The 25,288-nt window shown below is 34.1% G+C and overlaps 3 protein-coding genes and 2 long non-coding RNA genes across 12 annotated transcripts in view; 2 read left to right on the forward strand and 3 right to left on the reverse strand.

Annotated features, from left to right (window-relative positions):
- Positions 1–20,220, reverse strand: part of LOC102609284 (disease resistance protein At4g27190-like) — a 91,996-nt gene extending 71,776 nt beyond the window's left edge. For 2 of the 7 annotated variants that reach the window (XR_008055313.1, XM_052442720.1), the window contains exon 1: positions 18,934–20,205. Coding sequence is in view for 5 of the 7 variants with exons in the window: in XM_052442720.1 (XP_052298680.1) it covers positions 18,934–19,572 (639 nt within the window). In the remaining 2 variants the exon portion in view is untranslated. Of the gene's footprint in view, positions 1–18,933 lie in introns of all 7 variants that reach the window. The other 5 variants (XR_008055314.1, XM_052442721.1, XM_052442723.1 and 2 more) reach the window with 5 other exon arrangements.
- LOC102609954 (uncharacterized) lies at positions 6,123–8,612 on the forward strand. Its single transcript, XR_008055317.1, has 2 exons — positions 6,123–8,211; positions 8,302–8,612. It is a non-coding gene; the product is annotated as an uncharacterized LOC102609954 (long non-coding RNA).
- LOC127902759 (uncharacterized) lies at positions 10,532–12,318 on the forward strand. 2 transcript variants are annotated; one of them, XR_008055329.1, is made up of 2 exons: positions 10,532–11,025; positions 11,777–12,318. It is a non-coding gene; the product is annotated as an uncharacterized LOC127902759 (long non-coding RNA). The 2 variants fall into 2 exon arrangements; XR_008055330.1 differs by having other exon boundaries at positions 10,532–10,967.
- Positions 14,178–14,995, reverse strand: LOC102607720 (uncharacterized). The gene is made up of 2 exons (XM_006495007.4): positions 14,609–14,995; positions 14,178–14,473 (listed from the first exon to the last, which is right to left on the reverse strand). Exons 1-2 carry the CDS (start codon positions 14,915–14,917, stop codon positions 14,432–14,434), a joined length of 351 nt encoding a protein of 116 aa, XP_006495070.2. The 5' UTR covers positions 14,918–14,995; the 3' UTR covers positions 14,178–14,431.
- Positions 20,221–20,992: 772 nt separating the features above from the next.
- LOC102615597 (probable LRR receptor-like serine/threonine-protein kinase At3g47570) lies at positions 20,993–24,563 on the reverse strand. Its single transcript, XM_052442735.1, has 3 exons — positions 21,821–24,563; positions 21,307–21,687; positions 20,993–21,189 (listed from the first exon to the last, which is right to left on the reverse strand). Exons 1-2 carry the CDS (start codon positions 24,504–24,506, stop codon positions 21,320–21,322), a joined length of 3,054 nt encoding a protein of 1,017 aa, XP_052298695.1. The 5' UTR covers positions 24,507–24,563; the 3' UTR covers positions 20,993–21,189; positions 21,307–21,319.
- Between the last annotated feature and the right edge of the window lie 725 nt (positions 24,564–25,288).

The raw sequence follows: 25,288 nt of genomic DNA on the forward strand, positions 1-25,288 counted from the left end.
TTCCACAGTTTGCTCAGAGAATCTACTATTTAACTCCATCAATTGAAAATCTATTATAGCATTAAATACATCAAAGTGATAATGATGTTCAACTGTAACATAATCTTTTTGCTGACAAGAACGCCCTGTACCTTCCATATAACAATCACTCATATTAAGCATAGCAATATCATATTTTTCACAGAAAGATACTACACTTCTAATAAAATCATCCCATCCACTATCTCGAAACTCTTGCAAAAGTCTTTTTGTACTTGAGACATAGTTCAAAGCATTCAAGATGTCCAGTGATTTGTCTGTAATACTCGACAAAGAATATCATAAATTCCGAGAGCTTTATTCAATAAAAGCAAAATAAACACAAACTTAAAGGATTTTATCTCCCTATATGCACCTTTAGCTTCCCCACGCATATCTCGACTAGATCCATCATTAATCATTTTTCCTAAAACTTCAAGAGTTGCACCAAACATCTCAATAAACCTACTAACTGAAGTAAAATGTGAGCTCCAACGTGTATCTCCAGCCCTTTGTAAAGTTCTAACTTGATTAGCCCCTGTACCAGTCTCAAGCTCTTCTAAAGCTATCAAATCTATAATTTCTTTTTCTCTAGCAGATTTTAACTCAGAATAACGCTTGAAAGAAGCACTAGCAAAGTTAATAATAGAACTCAACTTCGAAAAAAATAGCCATACCTCATTCACTTCTTTAGATACCGCAACTAATACGAGTTGTAGTCGATGAGCAAAATAATGTACATAATAAGCATACAGACAATCATTGAGAAATAAAGATTGTAATCCATTCCATTCACCCGCCATATTACTAGCACCATCATACCCTTGACCTCTTAAATTTTCAACTAAAAGATTGTACTGAACAAGCACATTGCATATCTCATTCTTTAAAGTCAATGCCTTTGTTTCATCGACATTCACAATTTCAAAGAAACGTTCTCGAATAAAACCATGACAATCAACATATCTCAAAATAATAGCCATTTGTTCTTTGTGAGATTCATCTAGTGCCTCATCAACTATGATACAAAATTTAGCATCACCCACTTCCTCTCGAATCTTGTGTCGTACTTTATTAGCAATAATATTCAATAACTCCTTTTGAATCTTAGGTGCTATGTATTGGGCATTTTTAGGAGCATTTTCTCACACAACTTTATTAATCTCCTCATTCATTATTGCTAACAACTTAATTAATTCAATAAAAATTTCCACGATTAAGAGAATTAACGGACTCATCATGACCTCTAAAAGCACATGCTTGTTTTGCTAACCACTTAGTAGCTACTATTAAGGTTTTAAGTCGCAATCTATTCTCCAAAATTTGTTGTGAAGATTGTGCATTCAATCTCTTATCAATATGTTTGGATGGATCCTTTAAATTGCTCCATTTCAACATGGCATCATTGTGAGAAGAACCATGACCTCCTTCATGTTGAGCAAAAGGACATGTTTTTTCACAACCAACATACTTCCAATTTTGAACCCCATCAACAACAAATGCTTCATTCCTAGATGGCTTATCATGAAAAATATAGCATAGAAAACAAAATGCTTTGTCTTTTGATATAGAATATTCAAGCCAAGGAAATTTCGAGAACCAAGAAAATTGAAATCGACGGTTTTGCGTACCATATTTAGTCGATGGATACTTTTGTAGTTTGGGTTGAAATGGTCCCATATTTATATATGCCATCCGCACATCTTCACGCTTGTCAATGGGAAAATTACTTATTGAGCCAAATTAAACTCAAATCTAACAACCTTTTCAATCCCAATTAAGTTAAAACTTATTCATACAACTAATCTTGAGCTTTCATTTTACTTATCTACATGCATTAAATCATTATTGAGTTATCATTTGCTTATACACTCTTATAGAGATTAATCTTTGTAATCTTCAATTAAATATCAAAATTTTGTGAGTATAAGTGTGGGAAACACTTGGGGAAAGAGGTATGTGTACACATCACTACTATAAAAGTTTATTGACACATTAAAAGTCAATTGTAAAATCTTGCAGCCTGAGAAGGCTTGGATAGTGGAATCCTCAAACTTAGTTTGCTCGGCAGCATAAACATAGGCGAGTTTTGCCGAAACACGTAAAAATTCGTTTGTTTGTTATCTTCTCCTTTATTTTTTTAATTGCATTCATTGTTAAATTTACTATTATAAATTTCTTAAAGCATTTGTTTAATTTGTTTTGTATTTTTGTAAGTATAATTTTAATACCTAATTCACCGCCCTCCTGGGTTGTGTAGATAGAATTTCACATTTTTTGTACAACAACAACAACAACAACAACAATAACAATAATAATTGTTATAATGGTTGGAACAATTACTATTGAAAAACTTTTATTGTTAATAATAGTAGAAAATAAGAACAAAAAAGGAAATTATACACTAACCATGTAGTCTTTGGGTCTTTTTTTAAAAATACACATAAACGTTTTTCTTTGTAGAAATCCACCTAGAGTTTATTAATTATTCATTGTCATCTTAGCTCATTAGAATCTTGTTGATGTCATAAGATTAAAATTATCATTTTACTTGAACACCTAAGATTAAAGTTATCCTTTAGAGTTTCTTTCGCTGGGGCTGGTGACCTTAGTGGTTAGATTTGCTAGATATGGTCGTGAGAAACTCAACAATGGCCGAGGATTGGCTGGATTCACGGTGGTTTGGTCAAAAAGTTGACTTGAATTGGCATATGTGGTGCTTCATTCATGTTAGAGATTTCGATTGCGATTTGGATATCGACAATGAGAAAGTGGCGTTTGCGGTGGCGCTAGGTGAAGCCCGGGTTTTGGGTTAGCGTTGTGGTGATTTATGGCGGTGATCATTGGTGGGTTTTGTCAAGTTATGACCAGTGGAATCTAGCAAGTTTAGTGGTGGTGTTGGTTGACAGTGAAGATGGTTGGTTTCACGGTGGCAGCTGGTGGATGCTCCCAGTTTTTAGGTTTAGATGATTTATAGTAGGTACAAGCGGCAATTGATGGCAGGAGTGGCTAAGGTTTGGTCAGTAGTGGCTAATGAGTTTGGTAGAGGGATTAGCCAATGATGAACTATTAGTGAAGAGTGGCAGTGGCGGTGGGCGGCTGCTAAGGTTTTGTAATTTTGTAATATTTTTTTGTTGGATAAACAGTGATGGATTTGGTGGGGATGGATATGGGTAGCCAAGAAACTGTGCAATTGGCATTGAACCACTTTAATACAAACTAACAAATTGGAATAGGGGAAGTGGAATTGATAGAGTAGGAAATATTAGCTACCGTTCTAACACTGGCTAAGGTAATGTGGATAGTTTACGTCCTAATCGAAACATGAGTAGATCTTATTCTAACAATGGTTCAATGAGATTTTAATAATGCATAAAGCGAGATTAGACAATGTTCTAATCTAAATAACTTTGCAAGAGAGATTTTAATAAATAAATTTAGAGGAAATTATTAAAAAGGGCTTTATTAGTTGATCAATAGTTGAAGTTACAATAATAAGATTTTGATTTATAATATAATAAACCTATTTCACTAAGTTAACTTAAGAAGAAAAACTAAATCACAATTTTAATAGAAATAAAAAAAACTAAGACACATACCATAGTTGACTATAATTAAAATAGAAAACAATAAAATTATAAAAATTATAAAATCCTAAAATAATGTCTACATCGTATCCTCACTAAAATAAAAATATAAAAGTAAAGCAAATTGTGGTATGACAGAGTTTAATTCTATCACTCTTCAATTTTTTTTGTTTATTAATTAATATTGGTGTCTATGGTTAAATTTGTTATTTTTTATAACAATTTTATTTGTTAATTGAAATATTTAGTCTATGTAAACAAAAAAAATGGTTGGAGAGAATGAGAGAGGAAGGGGGAGAGAGTGAGAGAGAACAAAGTCAAACAAATAATTTAATGAATTATATTTTAAAATTAAATTTTAATTTGATTAAATAAATGATGTAGTGAGAAAATGAGTAGGTTCAAATAACTTTACTTATATTTATTTCATTAATGGCTCAAAATTTAATGAAAATAAATGGTTTTAAAAAATTGCATTTAAGTTGCATAATTCAATGAGTAGTGCCACACATCCTAAATCTTTTATCTTAAAAAAATATCTCAAATGATATGGTATCCATCAATAGATTAAAGAGATAATACAATTAATTCACTCAAATCTTGAAAGAATTACCTATTATTCAAGTAATGACACACCATTTGGGATAAAAAAATTTGAGATATCTATCATTACTCTAATTGAAAATAAACCTATCACTGGATGATTAATTATGGTAGGTTTGCTTAATACTAAAATGTCACTCATAAGTTTTGTTTGGATTTGTAATTGATTTATCTTAATCCTTCAACTTGACATAAGGTCGTTCTCCTCGTTTCTGTATACGTAAAAGTCACCCGGATCAAAACTAGATCTATCGTTGCATTTGCTTGAAAAATAATTTACAAGTAATAGGTTCTCGTGATTAAGCAACATTTTTAAAGGGTTATGATAGTAGTGGAGCTGTGATGCAGCTTGTAAATATTAGATGGATTGTTGAAAACAATAAAAAATGTTTGTATGTTTTTTATAAAGGCTAAAAGATGAAGTGGTCCATGGACAATTACTTATTTTTTTCCTTTCTATCTTAATCATGTTTGAACGACATCGTTTTATACTTTCTAGACATTCTGCAACCATAATAGACAATTTTAATAGGAACTACAGAGAAAATATTAATATTTTTATACTTATTCACTTACATGATGGATGGCTAGGTAGGTGTTACTTTTCACACAACCAGACCAAATTAGTACCCTTTTTGGTTTGTGAAAACGTGATTTTTATGAATATGCTATAGATGCTTTCAAACGTTTCCACAGTTTACGAATTTAGGCATTAAACGAAAACCTCCAATTATCAAACAAAAAGGTGAAATTCTCAGACTCACGTAGGTGGTGGTTCAAGTTTCTAAACTACTATTATTATTAACAGTTTTGAAAAGCAAATAGTAACTTCATTTCACAGCATCTGCTTTTGAGAAAGCTCAGATGTAATCAAAATTCCAAAACCACTCTAAAATATGTTAGGGATATGACCATAAATAGAAGTTAAATATGATAGGATATATAGTTGTTCATAGCTAACATTTGATGGTTTAATTATTTGTTCTAGGGATTATGCGCTGATTAGTGTTTTTTGTTATCCGATGAATGATATTCAGTTTTTCTTACATGTTCATAGGCAAGAGCATTTTCTAAGTACTTTCCTTCCCTTCAAATTTTGAAAGAAAGATAGATATGATATGTGAAGCAAGCCCAATGAAATAAGCAAATAAAATAGAATAAACGAAGCAAAAATATTTCTAGAAACAAGAAATGACAAAGGAAACACGAATACAACTTTTTTCTTGTTTTCCTTATTTTCCTCTGTTAAGCTCCAAAATGAATAACTTTATTCTACCATCTCTCAAATAATAACATCAACAGCACATAATTGTCATCAATAATAATAATAATAATAACAATAATAATTTAACTTTGTAGGATGGAGCTCTCGCAAATCTTCAAGACACAAAATGTGCTTGACCCCGTTGCTGTTATTATAATTTCAAAATCATTTGTATTATATAAAATTAGGGAATAAGACATAGCAAAATTGATGGTACAAATGTTGCAATATATTTTTTCATGTAGCAACATATTGAAGTAAAGAAAAAGCAAAACAACGAAAAATGTAACGGGAGAGCTCTCATTATGTAGATTTTTAATAGAAGTAATGAAAATTTGACAAGGGAGGAATGACTTAAATCTTTGATAGAACTCACACTACTAAAAAAAGTTAAATAATGACAGAAATTTTATAACATATATAGATACGTAACAAATGTATCATGAAAGTGTGATAGATTTGTAACATATATTCATATGTCCAGAGTTTATGACATATTCATGACTTATAACTTAACTAACTTAAATAAATGATAGATATGAGTGATGCTCAAGTTTTGTGGATTTAATATCTTAAAATATGCCGTTTAAAATTAACGACGCCGTTTTTATGAAACTTAAAACATATCAACACTTCAGCCAATTATCGACCAAGTGTTGAATAAACCCCTCTCGCTGCAACCTAAAATCAATGAACTTTGAGCCACTCTTAACAACATTGTGTGGAACCCTAACCCTAAGCCTCATTTCCACCACCGATAAAGCTAAGAAAGTTTCCCGTATCTCAGAACTATGGCGAATTGCCTTCAGTCCTTAGGACCCATAAAAAATCTTGTATTCCCTCGCTTTTACTTCGCTAATTTTTTGTATTATTCCATCTCTTTCACTTTAATAACCCAAAATCTCTCCTCTGTTTCAATCGAAAGAAAACCCTAGCTTAAATTAAGCTGAAATTTACATATCAAAGCTCTCGCTCAACTTCCCTCCTTCAATTGAAACAAAATGCAGCCATAAAACCCCAATACGCCACACCCTTTTGTCTCAGGCCAACATTCATTTAAACCCCACCTTTCGGTTCAATGCCATTTAATGCGATTGCAGATGCCGTTTCAACTCATTATTTAGTTAACGCCATTCAGTTCTTTGCTGTCAGCCTTAACCCTAATAACTAATCGACTGTGGTAGCACGTTGCTGACTCGGGCTGGGGATACATTAATTAAATATATGAATTGGGTGATGTCAGTGATTCATCCTCCTATTTGCCGTGAATTGAGATTTGTGTATAATGTTTGTAAGATTGTTACAAATTTCATGTTCCAGTCGAACTTCTTGCTCTCTATATATATATTATCTTCTTTATAGTCAGGCTCTGGCTTTGCTGCTATGCTTAGTGCAGTATATGGTTTCAAGACTAAATTAGGTTTATTGGACGACATCGATATCTTATCTAGCTCTGCTTGAAAATGAAAATGTTGTACTAGTAGTCATAGACTTTGTTTATTCAGTTGATATTTTAATTATACGTATAAGAATGAAGGTTTATTTGGGAAAAAAAGAAATAAAGAAATAGGCTCTTTGAAGCTAATTAATACTTCATTCTTTCTACATGTGCGACCTGAGGTGGAAACATGATATGAAAATGTGTTACTGGTGAGGTTGCTGCTTGAGATGAGAATGATGAGAATGCCTTCTATTCAGAAATCCTTGGTACGTATTATATAATTATATTTGATGGAATATTAAATAGCGAAAGAACCTGTGATATTGTCTTTGTTCAATGGTTACTGTAGTAGTGTTTGTTGGTCTTTTTCTGGTTGGCGTTTGGATGTTAATGTCATCATCAGTTGTGCTGGTGTGGGATCGAGGATGTTGTCCTCTTAAGAGCCTATAAGCAAAGTGAAACAGAGAGTATCTGAGATTTTTCTGGGCCTTTCGTAGAAAATCAAGGTGATGAATGACAGGATTCAACAAATGGGGATGGGGATGATGTTACTGTTGAAAAGTTAGAGAATGGAGTGGAAGATAATCACAAAGAGATGAATATGTATCAGGGTGATGGTGAGACGAGTGATCTAAGAATATGGTTAATCAAAACCAGGAAGAGAATTTAGTGAAGGAGAGTTTTGATGAGAATACTGAGTCTGAAGAGGAATCTAAGGCGGTGTCTAAAAATGACGATGTTAGAAAAAGGGAAGATGAGGAATCTAAAATTGAAGGTGGAGATTCGAATTTAGAAGCTGGGGAAACAGAAGGCAGCGAATCGAATAAAATTGAGCAAATTGAATCAGAGAAGAGCTTGGATGAAAATAAATGGATGAGGCTAGTCAGATTGAAAAGGAGAAGGATTCTCAAGATCAAGATAATGACGCTGAGAGTCGTGGAAAGGATCAGGCTTTAACTGAGATTTTTCCTTTTGGTGACCAGTCAGAAATTCTGAAGTAAACTAATGCTTAGAATGGGGCTTGGTCAACTCAACCTATTGAGTCATAGAATAAAAAAATATCACAACAATCTTCTATATCTAAGGACCAGTATGGTCATCGCTGGAATATGTGTAATGCCACTGCTAGGCGAGATTGCATCCCTTGCCTGGACAATTTGCAAGCAATTAGAATACTTTCCAGCACAAAAGCATTATGAACATCGAGAGAGGTATTGCCCTGAAGAAGCTTGTACCTGTATTGCTCCTTTACCGGAAGGATACAAACGCTTAATTAAGTGGCCAAAAGCAGGGATAGGGTATGATCTTATATTATGCATTATAAAATATATACTTGACTACTTTTAATTCACTTGGGCTAAGATTTGTTCTCATGCTGTGTGGGATAGATTTGGTATTATAATTTTCCCCACACAAAGCTTGCAGAAGTTAAGGGTTAGCGAAATGGGGTTAAAGTTACTGGTGAATACCTCATTTTTCCAGGTGGCAGAACCCAATTTGAGAATGGTGCTCTTCATTACATTGACTTCATTCTGAAGGTGAGCATTTTTCATTTATTATTTTATGTCTGTTGTTAGCTTCAATTAATATGTGGCATACTCTTTTCTTTGTATGAACTATGGGCGGTCCATTTCATCTTATAAGCTATTTCTTGGGTTTTAGCAAGACAAATAATAAGATTTGTGTTGTCTTTGTTTTATGCGTCTATATAAATTGTGTGTGCGCATATCATACTAGGGGAGTATTGCTCTAATGCTATATACAGTGAAGGACACACGGTGGGTCACATTCTGACTCGTTTGAATGCTTCTTTTATAAATATTTACTTGTATATATTTTGTGGTACTTGTAGAGACGTATTCTGCACTGGATTTTTGCAGTGCTTTTAATGTAGACTACTGTCTTTGTCCTTATCTCTCTTTCTGTGAAACTGAAAGGTTCATAGAATTTTTTAGAAACCATTAATCTTACAAAAAATTTTAACCTGTTAATTAATGTGGTTTCATTATCTTGAAAAATTTTCAAGCTTGCTTGCTTTTTTCTTTTTCTTTCTTCTGAAATAATTGTTGATATACCCCTTCTGTTCTATCAAGTTTCTGATTCTCTAAAGCCCACATTATTGTTTGTCTTTCTTTATGCATGCCTTTATCATTTATTGGCCAGCACCCTTTCCTCTTTTGTAATTTGACTAATCGTATGGGCCTACGTTTTACAAATCTTCAACATTTTTTGTTGTAAATTAATTTGTCATTCAGATATTTTGGAGATTATTTGAACTTCTGTAGGTCTATTTAGCAGATTTTAGTGTGTTTAAGGTTTTGATTTTGCATAGATTTTAATTTTTCTGAAGTTTTTAGTATTGTTCCATAAATGTGAACTGGAATTTTGCCCAAATGATGGTAAATAATAGCATCATCTTTTCGTCTTCTTTGCAATGTTAGTCCTTGCAATAACATTGTTTGAGTTCGTGTGTATTCTTTAGTATGCATTTTTCTTCCCAAAATTTCCAATAGTGTAGTGCTTGTACTCAGACAGCTTCACAGGGATCAAAATTGCTTCAGTTCATCTTGCAGCAACTGGAACTTAAACACAAGCATGCCAATACGATAGGCAGTTTGTTGGAGTTTGCTTGTCGATGTTGAAGACATGAAGATTCATTTAAAAGTGGGAATATTTTTTGAAATTGGGTTTGGTGTTTATTTTTTATGGGAAAGATTGTATACCAAATTGTACAAATGTTCGTTTACTTGAATTTTTTGGCTGTAATGATTAAATTGTAGATGTTGATTTGGATGTCAATTATAGAATTATTTTTGGATTTTTTTTTTAGAATTAATTGATATATTATTGAAATGTGCCAAAAATGATTTTAATATATTTTTTAATAATTACGGCCAAAGTATTTTGAAAAATTAAAAATAATTGCGCCAAATTAGATATTTATAACTTTAAATATTTTAATATTTATTTAAATTTTAGTTATTCCTTCTTGATTTAATAAAAATAATTTTATTATTCCAATTAAATATGTCATCTTTTTATAATAGATAATAGTCGTGAATGGAAAATGCTTATAACAGATATTAGTCATGGGTGAAAATTTATCATCAAGGTACCAATTATAGAATCGAGATGGATAATGCGTCATGCTAAACATGACACAGAAACAATCAAGGATTTTTCTTGACATCGGAATTAATACAGTTGATCAATTGTCATGGCATAGGGTGGATGACGGGTAATAATCGTCGCCATAAAAGTTTTTTTTCTAGTAGTGTCAGGCATTCTGTGATCATAGAGTGCAGCATTTCAACAAAAATATTATATAGGTTGCTCTTCTATATATTTTTGGGGTATACATACAGAAATATTATCTTGGGTACATTTCTCGCAATAAAACCTGTCCAATCTAACATTTTTGTAATTTGGGTTTTTCATTTACATATTTTTTTCCATTGATTAATTATCACAAATTTTTACTGAGATTTAGTATATTCTCAATTTAATAGATTGTATTCCCGTGTTCTCAGATACCTTCCGTGATGTTAATATACCATTTCGTTTAAATTAGGTTGGTGAGGATAAAATTATAAAAGAACCCATTAATGATAAAAAAAATCAAAGTAAACTTGAAATTTTCAAGTTGTGTGTTTGAAATTGGTCTCAACTTTGTAAATGTTCGTACTCAAAAAAAAAAAAAACTTTGTAAATGCTCATTGGGTAAAGAACAAAAGCAAGCTTTACCCGGCACACGTAAGCAAGCTTTACACAGCACGCATTAACATCCACAAAAAGAGAAAAGGAAAAATGGTCATCTCTTTCCAGTTTCCAGTTTCCCCCATTCGAATCGAAGCCATGAAGTGCAGCATCCCTTTCATCTTGTCTCTAATGCTTTGATTAAAAAATTTGCTTACGAACGGGAGACCATGACACTGAATCCGGAGACGGCAGTACCACAGACGACTAATTCACGCGGGCAATGTGGAAGAATACCGACCAGTTTCTTTCGCTGTTGACCCACAAACAATCCTATTGTTTTCGAGCCGCGAATGATGTATGGATCAGATTATATCCGTGCATGTCAGTTTCTTTAGCTGACATTAGGAGATTTGGTAAAAAATAGAAAAAAGAACAATGGGTCTCGAAAATTTTTTTAGAGTATTTCTATTGCTTACATTTTTTTCCATCATTAATGTTAGTTGTAGGTGAATGATTGTTGCAAATGCATGTTAGATTGTGATTGATTGAAAATGGCTTGTGATTTGTTATGTTGCCGTGTGACAGATTGAAAATGGCTCTGAAAATTTTTTATTTGTTTAAGGTACTACTGCTGATTATTGAACAGGGATTCATGCTAGTTTTTGTTAAATTGAAGATGAGATTATTTTTTAGGAAATCTGTAAAACCTTCTCTACTATAGATTTGGCTTCTGGCATACCTGGTTGGCTGGAGATAATCTTTTATATAGTCATTGCTGCCTATATTAATCAGGAATATTGATTAGCAATGTACTGGGTTAGAGATTGGTATAATTTTGGAAAATTAGTTGTAGATGCAGCCTTATTATGGTATCAAATAGTGTGATCTGTCAATTATGTTTGCTCTGGCCTAACAACCTTGAATATGAGCTCTGCCACTATAGAAAGTCTTGACCTAATCAAGCTTGTTAGCCAATGTCCAAAATTGCAGTGTCTTTAGATAAGTTATAAATGAAAATTGCAATGTCTTTGGGAAATCATGCTGAATGTTCAAGTTATTGACAAGAGGGGACCCCTAGATTCAAGGCCAGAGCTCCTTGTTAAGAAGCTTTACATATATAGGATTGTTGCCTCGCAAAGGATTGATATGACTGGTTTTGTTTAGAATATGGAGGAAGATTTTGCATTGAGGCTTTCTTGACGGATCATTCTGCAAATCAAGCTCCACGTAGCTATCTTCAGACTCTTGGATATATATAAAGCAGGTGCATGTTCTATATGTTACTCATTGTATCACGATTATTTTTCTATTGCTTAATATAATTGCAGTCCTTGATGAAGTTGGGGACAACTTATGGAGGGTATACAGAGGCTCGAGAGCTCGATCGCCATTCATTCTATACTTGGCTGAGCTATAGCATACCAAATAGTGATTAATAAAGAGAATGTATGAAGGTCCTTTTGCTGGTGGTATTAACAATCTGAATTGTTAATTTACTTGGTCATAGTTACCATGTATACCATTCGTAGACTTTTTTCATGTTTATGCATTCGCATCATCTTTTTGTTAAGCTAGAGATGGTTGATTTGTGTACTCATTTGTATCACTTGTAGCTCTTGAGGAATAAAATTTAAAATTCTGTTGCATCTCCTGTACTAAATACTAATTTTGTTTGCTTTATGTATGGGAAATGGTTCATTATCTTATTTCTTTGATGTGTATAGTGTTACACTGTCTAAAGTTGAAAAGTATTTCTATCACTTGTGTAAAAAACAAACAACTTTTTTTTCACTCTTCTTATATTGAATAAAAGAGGGACACCAAGATCTTCACCAAGATTGAACGAAATTTGATGCAGAAAGCATAGCAATTAGGCCAGTGCAAAATAGCTTCCTTCTGATTCTCTGATATTTGACTTAAATCTTTTGTTTGTTTCATTCATCAAAGTCATTTTGGAAAGTAGCAGGGGTGATTTGATATTTTCATTGTATTCACATCCCTTGGCACCAAAACAAACATGCTGGTACTAACCGACAATTTTTCATTTTTAGTGTACAAATTATTTTTTTTAAGACAAATAAGCTGGTACTAACCAACAATATTTTATTTTCAGTATACAAATTATTATTTTTTCTAAATTAGGGGTATTAAGAAAAGGTATGCTAGCACCAGGGGAGGTATTTGAAAATATACAAATACAATCTATCAAACTAGAATACACCAAACCGGCAGGTTTCTGATAAATCCTTTTTTTCTTTTTCCTCCATTCACTATAGGTTCAATTTAGACGCTGTTGACCAAACAGAAGGTTTGGGTTGGTGAACGCACTGGTGTTAATGCCAACAACCCAAGGGGCTTCATGGTCCTCTGGGCCGAAATAGCGTAATTATTAATTCTCCTCCAGTGAAAATCTTCATCTTGGGACAAATAATTACGAATTGACATTATAGCTGTGGAAATTTGCAGGTGTAATAACCGGAAACGTAAAAATCATAAGAGGCTTTTTAAATAAAAAAGATACAACACCTTCAATTTGCTAAAAGTAATGGTATCATTTCTTGTACGGATAATGGATGATTAGATTTTGTTTTTTGTTATCCGACGAAGGATATTCAGTTGTTCTTTATGTGTTCACAGGCAGGAGCATGAGCATATTCATGGTTTCATATATGCTTCTTGCATTTTCTAATTAAGTACTCTCTTTCCTTGCCTTCTTAGTTTTGAAAGAAAGATGTGAAGCAAAGCAAACCCAGTGAAATATACAGAGAAACAGAACCATCAGAGGAAAAACTAAATAACAGAACCACAATTGAACCAAACAAAATCAAATAAACAGAGGCAACGGATGCCCTGAATCAGGCACCCCTTTTTCTCGAAAGAAAATATGTTTGCATGGGTGGGAACCTAATAATTACTCAAGAGTTGGAGTTGGAAAGATTTGGTATTCATAAAATTTGAATAAAGGGGGAAAAAAAGGCTTCATTTCAAATGTTGCACAGAAGAAGAGTGACTTGAATCTCCATCAGTATCCAGACATTCTGCAAACACAGTGCTGAGAATTTTAACAAGAATAACAGACAAAATATTGTGCTTCTATACTTTCACAAAACTAGACCAAATTAGTTCCCTTTTTGGTTTGTGAAAACTTGATATTTTTGAAAATTCTATCCAATGCTTTCAAACAATATTTCCACAATATAGTTGTTCATAGCTAACCTTTGATGGTGTAAGGATTTGTTGTAGGCATAATGGGCTAATTATATATATATATATTTTACCCGCTGAATGATATTCAGCTTCTTAATTATGTGTTCATAGGCAAGAGCATTTTCTTAAGTACTTTCGTTGCCTTCCAAGTTTCCAAAGAACAAACAGAGCAGAAACAAATATAACGGAACAGCAACGATAACGATAAATGATTGGCAAAGAAAGAAAGAAAAAAGTTCGCATGATTTCAAGGAATTATAATATCTGAAGACATTCAACATGCAAGTGTTGCCCCTTTTAATGAAATTTCATCATAAAATGCTTGCAAGGAATTATAAAATTTTAGAGAACAAGCGAATTCTCAAACAAAATACTCAAATTAAATTAAATTAGACCAAAAGACAATCAATGACGCAAAATCTGCCCATAAAAGCCTGAACGAATCATGAAAAGTGCATTCCATATTGACAGTAAACCAAGTGACCCATTCTAAACAATTGAGATGAAATTGTGAAACAACCCACGAGATCAAATAAATAAAATAAGAATTAATTAACAGCTGGGACTTTCTTCTTCAAATTCGTAACTCCAAGTCATAAGAAGCCTTTGAAATTAGTCGTAATCCACAGAGTATGACGACGACCCCGCCAACAGCTGAAAATAAAATTCTTATTCATCAATTTAAACTAACTTTATAACAAATATCTTATCGATATTGTATTTAAAAAGAAAAAGCAAATTTTGTAAAATTTTTCCATGGGAGATAGAGAGTAACATGTATATCCGTACCTTCTCAGCATGTAATTGTTGTATGGTCGTGTTAAGATCATTATTAGCCCAACGCCGTTGAAAACCCGCTGTCTCTCGATACCAGACATTTACTCTCGGAGGCGTGCTTGATTCTCCTGTAGTGAAAATCTTCAATTTGGGACAACCAATCACCCACAACGCTTGCAAAGATGGGAATTTGAAGGTGTAATTGGCAGAGCAAAAACTTGTGAGGCTATCTAAATCACTCAGTTCCAGCGTCTTCAATTTGCGGAAAACAATCTCTTCTTTTTCAACTCCATCTTTGTTATTTATTACCACCTCTGTCATTGCTCTGCATCCATATACTTGCACTTTGACCAGTCGCACTAGAGTTTTTGCTGTGGAGGATGTTACTAAGTGTATCAATTCCTTGCAACCGAAAGCTACAAGTTCTGTTAGGTTCTGAAAAGATAACGATGATGATGGCAATAGAATTAACAGACTTTGACAAAAATATACTCTTAGAATTTCAAGATACTGAAAAATGGGGCCAAGTTTGCTGTCTTGTTTACAGAGCTGCTTCAGATGATTAAGCTGGATCAGATGTAGACATTTTATCACTGCCAACTTCCCCACATGTTTCTCTAAGCATCCTTCCATCGAAAATACCTCTTCGGGGAATGAAAAACAAAACAGTGAGAGTATTTCGAGATTGTGAAATCTCTCAATTATGTTCCAGATTGGAAAACAAGCCGAGTCATCTCCAATAATCCCTAGTTGTTTGAGACTGCCAAAAAGGTGTTGTGCGAAATCGGCTTGCAAAATCATCTTCACATCTTTTCCGCTTAGTGATAGTTGCGTCAAGTTGGGTAAGACCTGATCATCATCAATCATAATAATTAATGAGGTCAACTGATGTTCTCTCAAATGATTTTGAGTAATCCAATCACATGCAGTGACTTTATAGTATTTGTTTTATATAATTTTTTTTTTAAAAAAATTGAATTATTGATCAAATTTATTAAACAATTTTTTATATGTTAATTTTAGAGGTAAAAAAGATATTAGGGAAAAAAATGAAATTATTTTATTGCACGATAATAAATTACTAATTTATTTTGTAAGTTTTTCTATATGGAAAGCCTAAGGATTCTTTTATAAATGCTATACCTAAAAAAGTTCATATAATTATTAATCTACCACATTGATCCCTTAGTCTAAACTAGCAAAGATTATTGTGTAATAAAAGTTTTCAATTTATTGAGTATTAATTTATCAATGCTTTGTTATATTTTTCAAAGTTAAAAAAAAATGCTATTGATAAAAAATCTAGAAAATGGCTTCATACCTTTTCCAACGGCAATAGGGTCTGTTGTGCAGGAATACCAAGTTGATCATTCTCATTATTCTGCGATAAATCTACAGCCAATATATTTAATTTGTCACAACGATACACTAAAAGAATTTCTAGTGCGGGCCATTCCGAAGTATGCATTCCAAGGTACAGATATCTAAGTTTTGGTAGATCTTCGAGTCTCAGAGTGGTGAGCTGTGAAAAGGCAAAATTAGGGATCTCTTCATCTGCTCTGTTTCCAGAAATGATCTCCTATAAATCCTCACAGTGGTGTATATCTAGGTGTTGGATCTGCTTAAGGCTTCCGATCATAGACGCTGAAAATATGTATTTTAATTTGTGACAACGCCACACAATCAATCGTGTTAAATTTTGAAAGCGAGGAAACATGACCGGAAGATGATTGTAGTGCCAAATCTTGTCGACATTAATATCAGATATCTCCAAAGCCTCCAAGTTAGGCAACGCAACCTCAAAAAATAAGAATTTCTCGTTAGATCCAATATCCATATGGGAAGCACTTGTTGAAATTTTCTTCTTTGATTACAAATGAATGCAAGTAAGAATCAATTTCCAACTGACAGCTGAGTATGCATTCTAATTCATACTACTTGTTAAGAGCTCAATTAGTGAGCACGTGAGATTCTTTTTATCCTTTTTTCCATTTTCTTTCCATTCTTTAAATGATTTAATTATTTTCCACGTATGACATCAAAAGAGAACGCATGACAGAATAAAGAAAATGTTAGCCTATGCACCTTCTCGTTGAAAAGTAGAGTTGAAATATCCAAAGTGATTTCGCTGGAGCTATACATAGTCGTCGATTCCTCTTGCGACGCTTGTCTGTTCGGTGATGCTGAAGGAGTCTCCACCTCACGGCGGCAAAAACTTGTAACCTCTGGAAGATTCCCCAGACTCAAATATCTTAATTGAGCAAACTCTATCTTCTCAATTGCATTATCAACTTCTTCCCCAATTGCAAAAATCTCTTTCATCTTGCTGCAATTAACAACTGCAATTCTCTCAAGTCTTGGAAGGCATTTTGAAGTAGAGAGCCAAAAGATATTACTCAACTTATCACAATTATATGCTTCTACGGTTTTGAGTTCGTTGAAAGACTCTACTTTGAGCCGATCAACACATATCCTCTCCATGTTGATCAAATTGTGAAGGATAAGTGACTCCAAAAGAGGAAAGGCATCACAAGCGACCATCTCCCTTGAATCGACGATACAAAAGAAGTCAGGATTATTTTGAACCCAGAGAAGCTTCAATTGTGAAAAGCCCTCCGTGTCCAAATTGAAAAGAACATTCTCAGTGCCTTGCAGCTTGTCCAACCATAAGTATTCAACGTTATTGATCCCCTGCAATTTCATGGAGCAAATGTCCATAAAATCAAGCTTGAGCTTCAGTGCTCTTATACTCTTGCGATAACTGTTGATTGAAAAGCGCGGCCGACTTTTAAACCAATCTTGTCTAACACTCTTGGGAGGCATGAATGACTCATTTCCAATAGATATTTTGAACCTTTCGAGCTTTCTGGCCAACCTTCTGGTAAAATTCTATCATTTTTAACATCAATTTCTAGAGTGGTTAGCCGAGGTAAATGCATCAATTCGTCAAGGCTAGCATTACTTCTTTTGCTGTTGGCTCTTTCAACCTCCCATTCAATGAAGTAATTACCCATATACAGCTCTTCTAATCGAGTTAAGCTTGATATGAGATTGGGCGCAATAACTTTCAGATGGAAACAATTGGTTAAATCTAACAGTCTCAACTTATTCAACTGACGTAGTTCTTCGGGCAACTGCATAATATCAGACTTCAAAAAGCTAAGGACTTCTAGATTCTTCAACTTCCCAATGATTGCTATGTCTCCCAGCGCACTTTGATCCAGACATAGTGTGTGAAGATTTACGAGAAGACCAATTGAAGATGGAAATGAAGACAATTGCATTCCGGTAAAATCTAGAACTCTAAGCTTTTTCATCCCTACAAAAAAGTTCTCAGGAATATTGATTTCAAGAGAAGAATCTTTGAGAGAGATATATAAAAGTTCAAGGTTTGGGCATTCTAATCCTTCAGGAAATTCACGGTTACTATTATTTATTAAAGAGATAGCATTGCATTTTCGTAGTGCATCCTCATCTGGCCAGTCCCACACATCCTCATCATTTCTCACCGAAAACACATGTTGGTGGCGGCATGCAATTGATATTGCGACATCGCAAACAACATCATGCATTGAAAATCGTTCATTGCTATCACCCTCAAGCAACAAACAAGAGTCTCTAAGTTCATGGACCAATGCATATAATTTGTCTCGTGCATCTTCCATCTTATTGACTCCTTTAAATATACCCAAACCCATGGAGTACTTAAACAAGTCCAAAGTAAGAATACGGTTACCCATTAGACTGCAGAGCTGAAAAATTTTCTTTAGTTGCTCACCTTTTAAATGGTTGAAACTGAGCTCAATACTGGAATAAGTCTCTGCAGATACCCCTTCGAAGTTTACCATTGAAGGCGTTTGGAGTTCTCGCAAGGAATTCTTCCATTCATGCAGACTCTTGCCTCTCAGTGCCTTTGCTACTGTAGTTAAGGCAATGGGCAAACCTCCACATGCCCTGGCGACGTCTATTGCTGTAGATTTCAACTCACGATTTTCAACATCATCACCGGCCATCATCTTAAACAATCTCCAGGCTTCTTCTTCATTTAAATTGTTTATCAAAAAGTTGTCTTTAGAACCCATTTTTAAGAGGACACTACGATCTCTTGGCGTCAGCAGTAGTTTGCAGCCTTTATGATCTTCTCCAAAAGGAATTCCAACTGTCTCCAAATCAAGGTGTTTCCAAATGTTATCTAAAACCACAAGGATCTTCTTGTGATTTCTCAATCGCTCAAATAGTCTACTTGCTCTTCTAGATTCAACTTCCTCGTGCAACTCCAGGCCCAACTTCTCGGCAATTTCCTGTTGAATCTTTTTTATGTCTGGAGTTTGCGAAACCTCTGAAAAGACCACCATATCAAAGAGCTTGTCTTCCACAGCTTGCCTGGCGACCTTCTTCACCAGTGTCGTCTTTCCAATGCCGCCCATGCCGTACACCCCAACGACACTAACATTAACATCGATCAATGCATTTTGTATGGCCTTCAAGGTAGAAAGTCTTGACTCGAAGGCCTCGAAGCCTTTGTGAGACTTGAGCCAAATCTCCTCCGGAATGGTACGGTAGGAAATTCTATCGTCAAATCTCCCAGCTTCTTCTCGGATTTTGACAATTGCCTTCACCTCTGCCTCTGCTTTCTTGCTAAGCTGATGGCGGGTCTTCAGATTAGGACACAGACCCTTGAGACATCGCTTATTTGTTGCCTCCTCGTCGTCAATGAATTTGTCTGCATGCTCAATGATCTTATTCGCATTAACCAGCCATTTCTCAACCTCCTCTTCAATCTTTTCTCCTTTTCTTTCAGCCTCTGAAACTCTGCGCTGAATGCTCCTACTTTTATCCTTGAGATTCTCGATTTCAGCCTTGAGATTCTCAAAGTTGGCATTGAAGCTACGCAAATAACGAAGTTGTTGTTGTGTTGGAGGAGCCAAGCATTTTGCAACCTCTAAAACGACAGTAACAATGCATTCCATCACCATCAATCTTTTTTCTTTTTTCTTTTTTCTTTTTTTTTGGGGGGGGGGGGTTGTGCGAGGATGGATTGATCTGAAGTGAAAGAAACAGAAAAAGAACAGGTGAAACGACTGGACAATTGTTAATCAATGAAGAAGCGAAGAACAAACAGATGACGGCGAACGGGAACGAGACCAAATTAGAAAGAGAAATTGTATTTGAGCATAAGAAGGAAAAAAATCAGTGTAACAGAAAAGGGCTTCTTGATTGATGTTCAAGCTATGACGATTAAAATTTAGTGTTGTTGAGATCAGCAACTTGAAACAAGAAAAGGGCTTCTTGATTGAGAATTGAGTGCTAATGGCAGAAGGGAGCAAAGCAAAATAAGGGAACAGCTAGCAATAGCAGTGGGTACAATAAACAGAATCAGAGCGTGTCCGAGGTTAAAAGATCAAAGTCAGGAGAGGGTTTCTTGATTGAGAATTGAACGCAAAGAGTAGGAGCTGATGAATTATAACTGGTAAAACTGCTTTGAAGCAATTCTATTAAGCAATTCTTTTACAATATAGAGAATATCCAAACGAGCAATTATTTCTTTCTCGCCTAAGTCAACTATAACGACAAAACATCAAAAGAGAAAATTATTTCTTTGAAATTTACTGCTCTGCCCCCACATTATAAAGTATCATTAGAGTACTAGACAAGCTCACCACGTCTAAGCTAAGTGAAGAAATAGACTTCATCAACAAAGCTTTTGTGAATATGCGTTACATTACAACTGCGATATCCTTTCACTATATATTCATACAGTGGCAGGCCATGTAACATTGTGACCCATGTGCTAGCTTTCACTATTCATATTATTTTTTTACAAGGTGTTTAACAAAATCTTCACGTAAAGATTTCAGACGCGTGATCCTAATTCAATATGCATTATTTATTTATTTATAAAATGAAAATAAAAAGATAAAAGGATGTGACTTAACTTGCTATCTGTGCAGATCCAAGACTTAATATTCTTCGGGTTAAATTTTAAAATTTATATTTTGAAGTGAACATAAAAATTTATAAGTAAAAAGAAGTATATTAAATGAGGGGAAATATGGAGAACTTTATCCCTATGAATATGTATTATAAACAAAAATAATTATAAGAAAAGAATAGAAATCAAAAGGCAATTCAAATATCAAAACACTATTTTTCAATTATGGAATCTGATATTGCTACCTATAATAACATGTAATTATATAAGGATTAATAAATCAATTAAGAATTTCAAACTAAATTAGATCAGCACATGTGATTAAAATTAATTAAAGATTACAAGTAAAACCTTTTTGTTTGAAGTCAAGTACTCTATTACCAAGCTTAAATAAATTTAAAAAACACTTTCTTTTTAATGTGAAGTAAAAACTAATGTTACATATGAACTTATTGCTGACAACATTAGTACATAATTGCTATCATAAGAAAATTTATCAATACAGGAATTTTGGATTTTATAAAGTCTTACAAGTGAAAAGAGTAGTTTATAACATTGTAAATGTGACCTCGACCTGGAAGCGAACTCGGCTGTCATAAATTGATCAAAGCCACACTTAACTTCTACTACTACTTGCATTGTTACCACCGTCTTCAGCCTTCTGCTTTGCCCATTCAAAAAAAAAAAAATTATATAACTTTTGTCAGCCAACAATTATAATAAACTAAAAACATGTCCAAAGATTCAAAAAAAAATTTTTCCCTTTTTTTGGTTTTACCTCCTCTGACATATCAAATCCTATTGCCGTGAAAGGTTTCCCTTGCAGCACATAATTTTGCCACAGCATCTCTCATCTCCATTCGCTCAATTGGAGACTCGATTGAGCAGGAAACCCCAATTCTAATTACAGCAGACAAGCATTGCTCAGTCCTGACTCTTATCTCTCCATCACTATTTCTTGTAATTTCCTCAGTTAGAAGTGAAGGCTCAACAATATTCACCACTTCTTCTGGCAAAGCCCTTTTGGCAAATTCATGGAGAGTTAAGCCATCATTGAACATGCTGTCCGTGGGCCGCTTTCCTGTGAACATTTCTAGCAAAAGAATTCCGAAGCTGTACACATCACCTCGCATGGAGACTTCGCCACCCGTACCGTACTCTGAGAAAAACATGTTAGATATATTACTCAGTTAGTTGCCACATATACGAGTTCTAACAAACAGCAGATTAATTCAAAAAATGTAAAATTACAATATCAAAATATCTATCTAAAGAGGAATATATATAATTACCTGGAGCTACATAACCGACTGTTCCTTTTATCCCAATTGAGCTTGATTGAGATTGAGGAGCAGCACTTAGTGGACCATCGGATAAAAATCGTGCTAGCCCAAAGTCACCCACATGGGCAACCATGTCATGATCAAAAAGAATATTGCTGGGCTTTAGATCACCATGAATTATTGGTGGTTGACTGTGGTGGTGGAGATACTCGATTGCAGAAGCTACATCAATGGCTATGTCCAGTCTTTGAATGAGACTTACATTGCACGCTTCTAGGTGATCATTCCTCTGATGCAACCACTCCTCTAGACTTCCGTTTTCCATGTATTCGTAAACGAGAGCCTTGAAATCAGCTCCTTTAGAATCAATGCTTGAGCAAATAGTGATGATTTTAATGAGATTCCGGTGGCGAATATTTCTCAAAGCTTCACATTCTGCTACAAAACTCCTGAAACCCCCTTTCTGATTAAGATTGATCACCTTCACAGCAACTACCATTCCATTTTCACTAAAAATTCCCTTGTAAACAATGCCAAAGCTTCCTTGACCAATCATGTTTGATGTTGAAAATTCATTAGTTGCCTTCCTTAGCGCCGCGTACGAGACAAATGGGAACTTTTGTTCTATTAGCAACGAATTAGAATCTTTGTGTGCTGATCTCCTTCTTCGAGCATAAACAACAAGAAAGCATGCTGATAAGATTAAACATGACATAATGACTGGAATTATCACTTTGACTAGGAAAGTAACTTTTGATTTTCTTGATCCTTTCAAAGGACATGATGGTAAATGCAATTCATCCAACCCTCCACAAAGATTCTCATTCCCAACCAGTGAAATGCTTGTCTTATTGTGAAAAACTCCTTTTGCTGGTACCTGGCCCTCAAAATGATTGTAAGAAAGATCCAAATATTGCAAGAATGGTAGATTCTCAAGATATTCTGGAATCTTGCCGGACAAATTGTTACGGGATAGATCTAACACTTTCAAGCTTTTCAAGGAAATCAGAGAAAGAGGAATCCTTCCTCCAAAGGAATTTCCTTGCATATAAAGATATTCTAAGCTTGTACAAGCACTTAGAGTCGCAGGAATCTCACCAAAAAAATGGTTCATGGAAATATCTAATCGAGCGAGATTCTTCAAGTTTCCCACCCGAAAAGGAAGATAGCCACTGAGAAGGTTATTAGACAAATCTAGTTGAAATGAAAGGGTCCTTATTTCAAGAATTTGTTGTGGCAAAGTTCCATTAAGCTTATTGTGAGAGACAATCAATTCCATCAAATTCTGACAACTTCCAAGGGATGAGGGGATATTTCCTTGCAAGTTGTTGAAGTCCAGTGCAAGCTTTGTTAGTAGTGTTAGATTACCTAGAGAGGAGGGTATGTTCCCTTCTAAAGAGTTTCCATACAGATATAGTAATTGTAAGTTTTTAAGACTACCGATAACATGAGGAATAGTGCCAATTAATTGGTTTAAATGTAAAGAAAATAAATTTAGATTGACAAGATTTCCTATCCCAAGAGGTATGGTTCCAGATAATTTATTCTCCCCCATGTCGATTATGGTCATTGTTTTTGAGAGATTGGCTATAAAATGCGGCAGGTTTCCTCCAAATTGATTCTTACGTAACTCAAGCCATTCCCATTTGCTACAGTTTGTCAAGGAGAATACAAAATCAAGGTCATTGCTAGCCTCAGCTCCTAAATTATTAGCCTCAAAACTTAGCCAAGCTAGATCCGAAAGACCGTTAAAATCTATGCTCACTTTTCCTGTGAAATGATTTTGTCCAAGGTTAAGCTCTATGAGATTTGAAGCATTGGACAATGAATGTGGGATAGGTCCTGTCAGATTGTTTTGAGCTACAATAAGAGATTTCAGGTTTGGAAGATTGAAACCTATATTAAGGGGAAGAATACCTTCGAGTCTGTTTGCCAGTAGAAAAATCATCTCAAGCGATGAGATGTTGTAAATTGAAACAGGAACCATACCGGAGAAATTATTTTCTTCTACGTTAAGAAACTTTAAGCTTCTTAATTGACCAAGACTTTCAGGAATTCTCCCGTGCAGTGTATTCTCTCCAACATCAAATGCCTGCAGAGCAGAAAGATTCCCAATGGAAGCAGGGAGCTGTCCTCTCAAATGATTGACAGCAATGGACAGTTTCTCAAGCTTCGACCAGCTGCTGTAACCGATATCAGCTGGAATTTCTCCCACGAGGTTGTTTTTATGGGATAAAAAGTTGATGAGGTTGGAGCAACGGGACAAATTTGTTGGTATTTTCCCTGAAAAAGAATTATTTGCCACGACTAGAGTTTCAAGTCTGGAAAGACGACCAACCTCATCCGGAATTTCGCCATTGAAATTGTTGTCTCCCAGGTGGATTAACTTGAGGAAGCTAAGATTGCCAACATAAGGAGACAAGGTACCTCCTAGACTTTGGTTCCTCAGATACAACTCGGTTACCCTTTGATGCCGACGACCACAAGTCACTCCTATCCACTGGCATAAGTTTACAGAAGTGTCCCACGAACTTGTTACTTCTAGTGGATCATGGAACTGTGACTTTATAGCAAGTAATGCTAGACGATCTGTCTCGTTTGTGTGGACAGAAAAGCTGTGTGAACTAAGCAACAAACTGAAGCACCATATAAGAGTTGCAAGGCTGGTAGTGGTAGTAAAAATGGAGTTAAACATGTTTAGCGGCTGCAGGGTATAAGATAATAAGACTAATGAAAAGCGTGGCGTGATCGTTTGAAGTTCATGTGAAGGGTTTTTAAAGTCGAAAAATGAGTGTACGGTAAAATCTCTTTATAGATATAATATGAAGAGTAAATTATTATTTTGGTATAGTTAACCTTAGTGCAAGTCACATAGAGATAAAGTATGCTTTATATTAATAATCAACTGCTAGAACATGTCAAATTGAATATATAAACATTGACAAAAGAGATAGACATAATTTCAAAAAGCTATCATAAATTTTTTACAATATAAAGGTAATTATTATTATTTTATGGAGGCAAGTTCATGAAGAGAAATTTAAAAAAATTTAGACTATTACAATATAAAATTTAGGGCTTGTTTGGGATTGTTTTTGGGAGACTCAAAATATATTTTGAAAAGTTAAAAATTAAATTTAATATTTGATATATTTTTTAAGAATTAGTTTTGGCAAAATTACTCTATCGTACAATAGATTTTAAAAAGTAAGAAATAGTTTTTTAAAAGATGATTTTGAAAATCATTCTTATATTTAATACAAGTTTATATATATTCTTATTTATATTATAAAAATTCAAAATTATCCTTTTTAATTAAGAAGTAGAATCATTAAATTTTAAAAGATATTATTACTACTACTTACATTGAGATAAAAAATTAAAATTAAAATTAATAATATAAAACATTTATTTTAGCTATCAATTATTATATGTTATAAAAAAAATTATACACATGTTTATAAATGTTTAAATAAA

This window comes from Citrus sinensis, chromosome 5 (genome assembly GCF_022201045.2).
Source record: "Citrus sinensis cultivar Valencia sweet orange chromosome 5, DVS_A1.0, whole genome shotgun sequence".
Taxonomy (NCBI): Eukaryota; Viridiplantae; Streptophyta; class Magnoliopsida; order Sapindales; family Rutaceae; genus Citrus; species Citrus sinensis.

What these genes read in the sequence shown, in the direction of transcription:
- LOC102607720 (XM_006495007.4), bottom strand. Translation starts at nt 14,917, where the DNA reads ATGACAGAGGTGGTAATAAATAACAAAGATGGAGTTGAAAAAGAAGAG. An exon ending in AACAATTACATGCTGAGAAG is followed by an intron (nt 14,474 to 14,608) that starts GTACGGATATAC and finishes TTTTATTTTCAG; the next exon opens with CTGTTGGCGGGGTCGTCGTC.
- LOC102615597 (XM_052442735.1), bottom strand. Translation starts at nt 24,506, where the DNA reads ATGTTTAACTCCATTTTTACTACCACTACCAGCCTTGCAACTCTTATA. An exon ending in AGTCGGTTATGTAGCTCCAG is followed by an intron (nt 21,688 to 21,820) that starts GTAATTATATAT and finishes TGTTTTTCTCAG; the next exon opens with AGTACGGTACGGGTGGCGAA.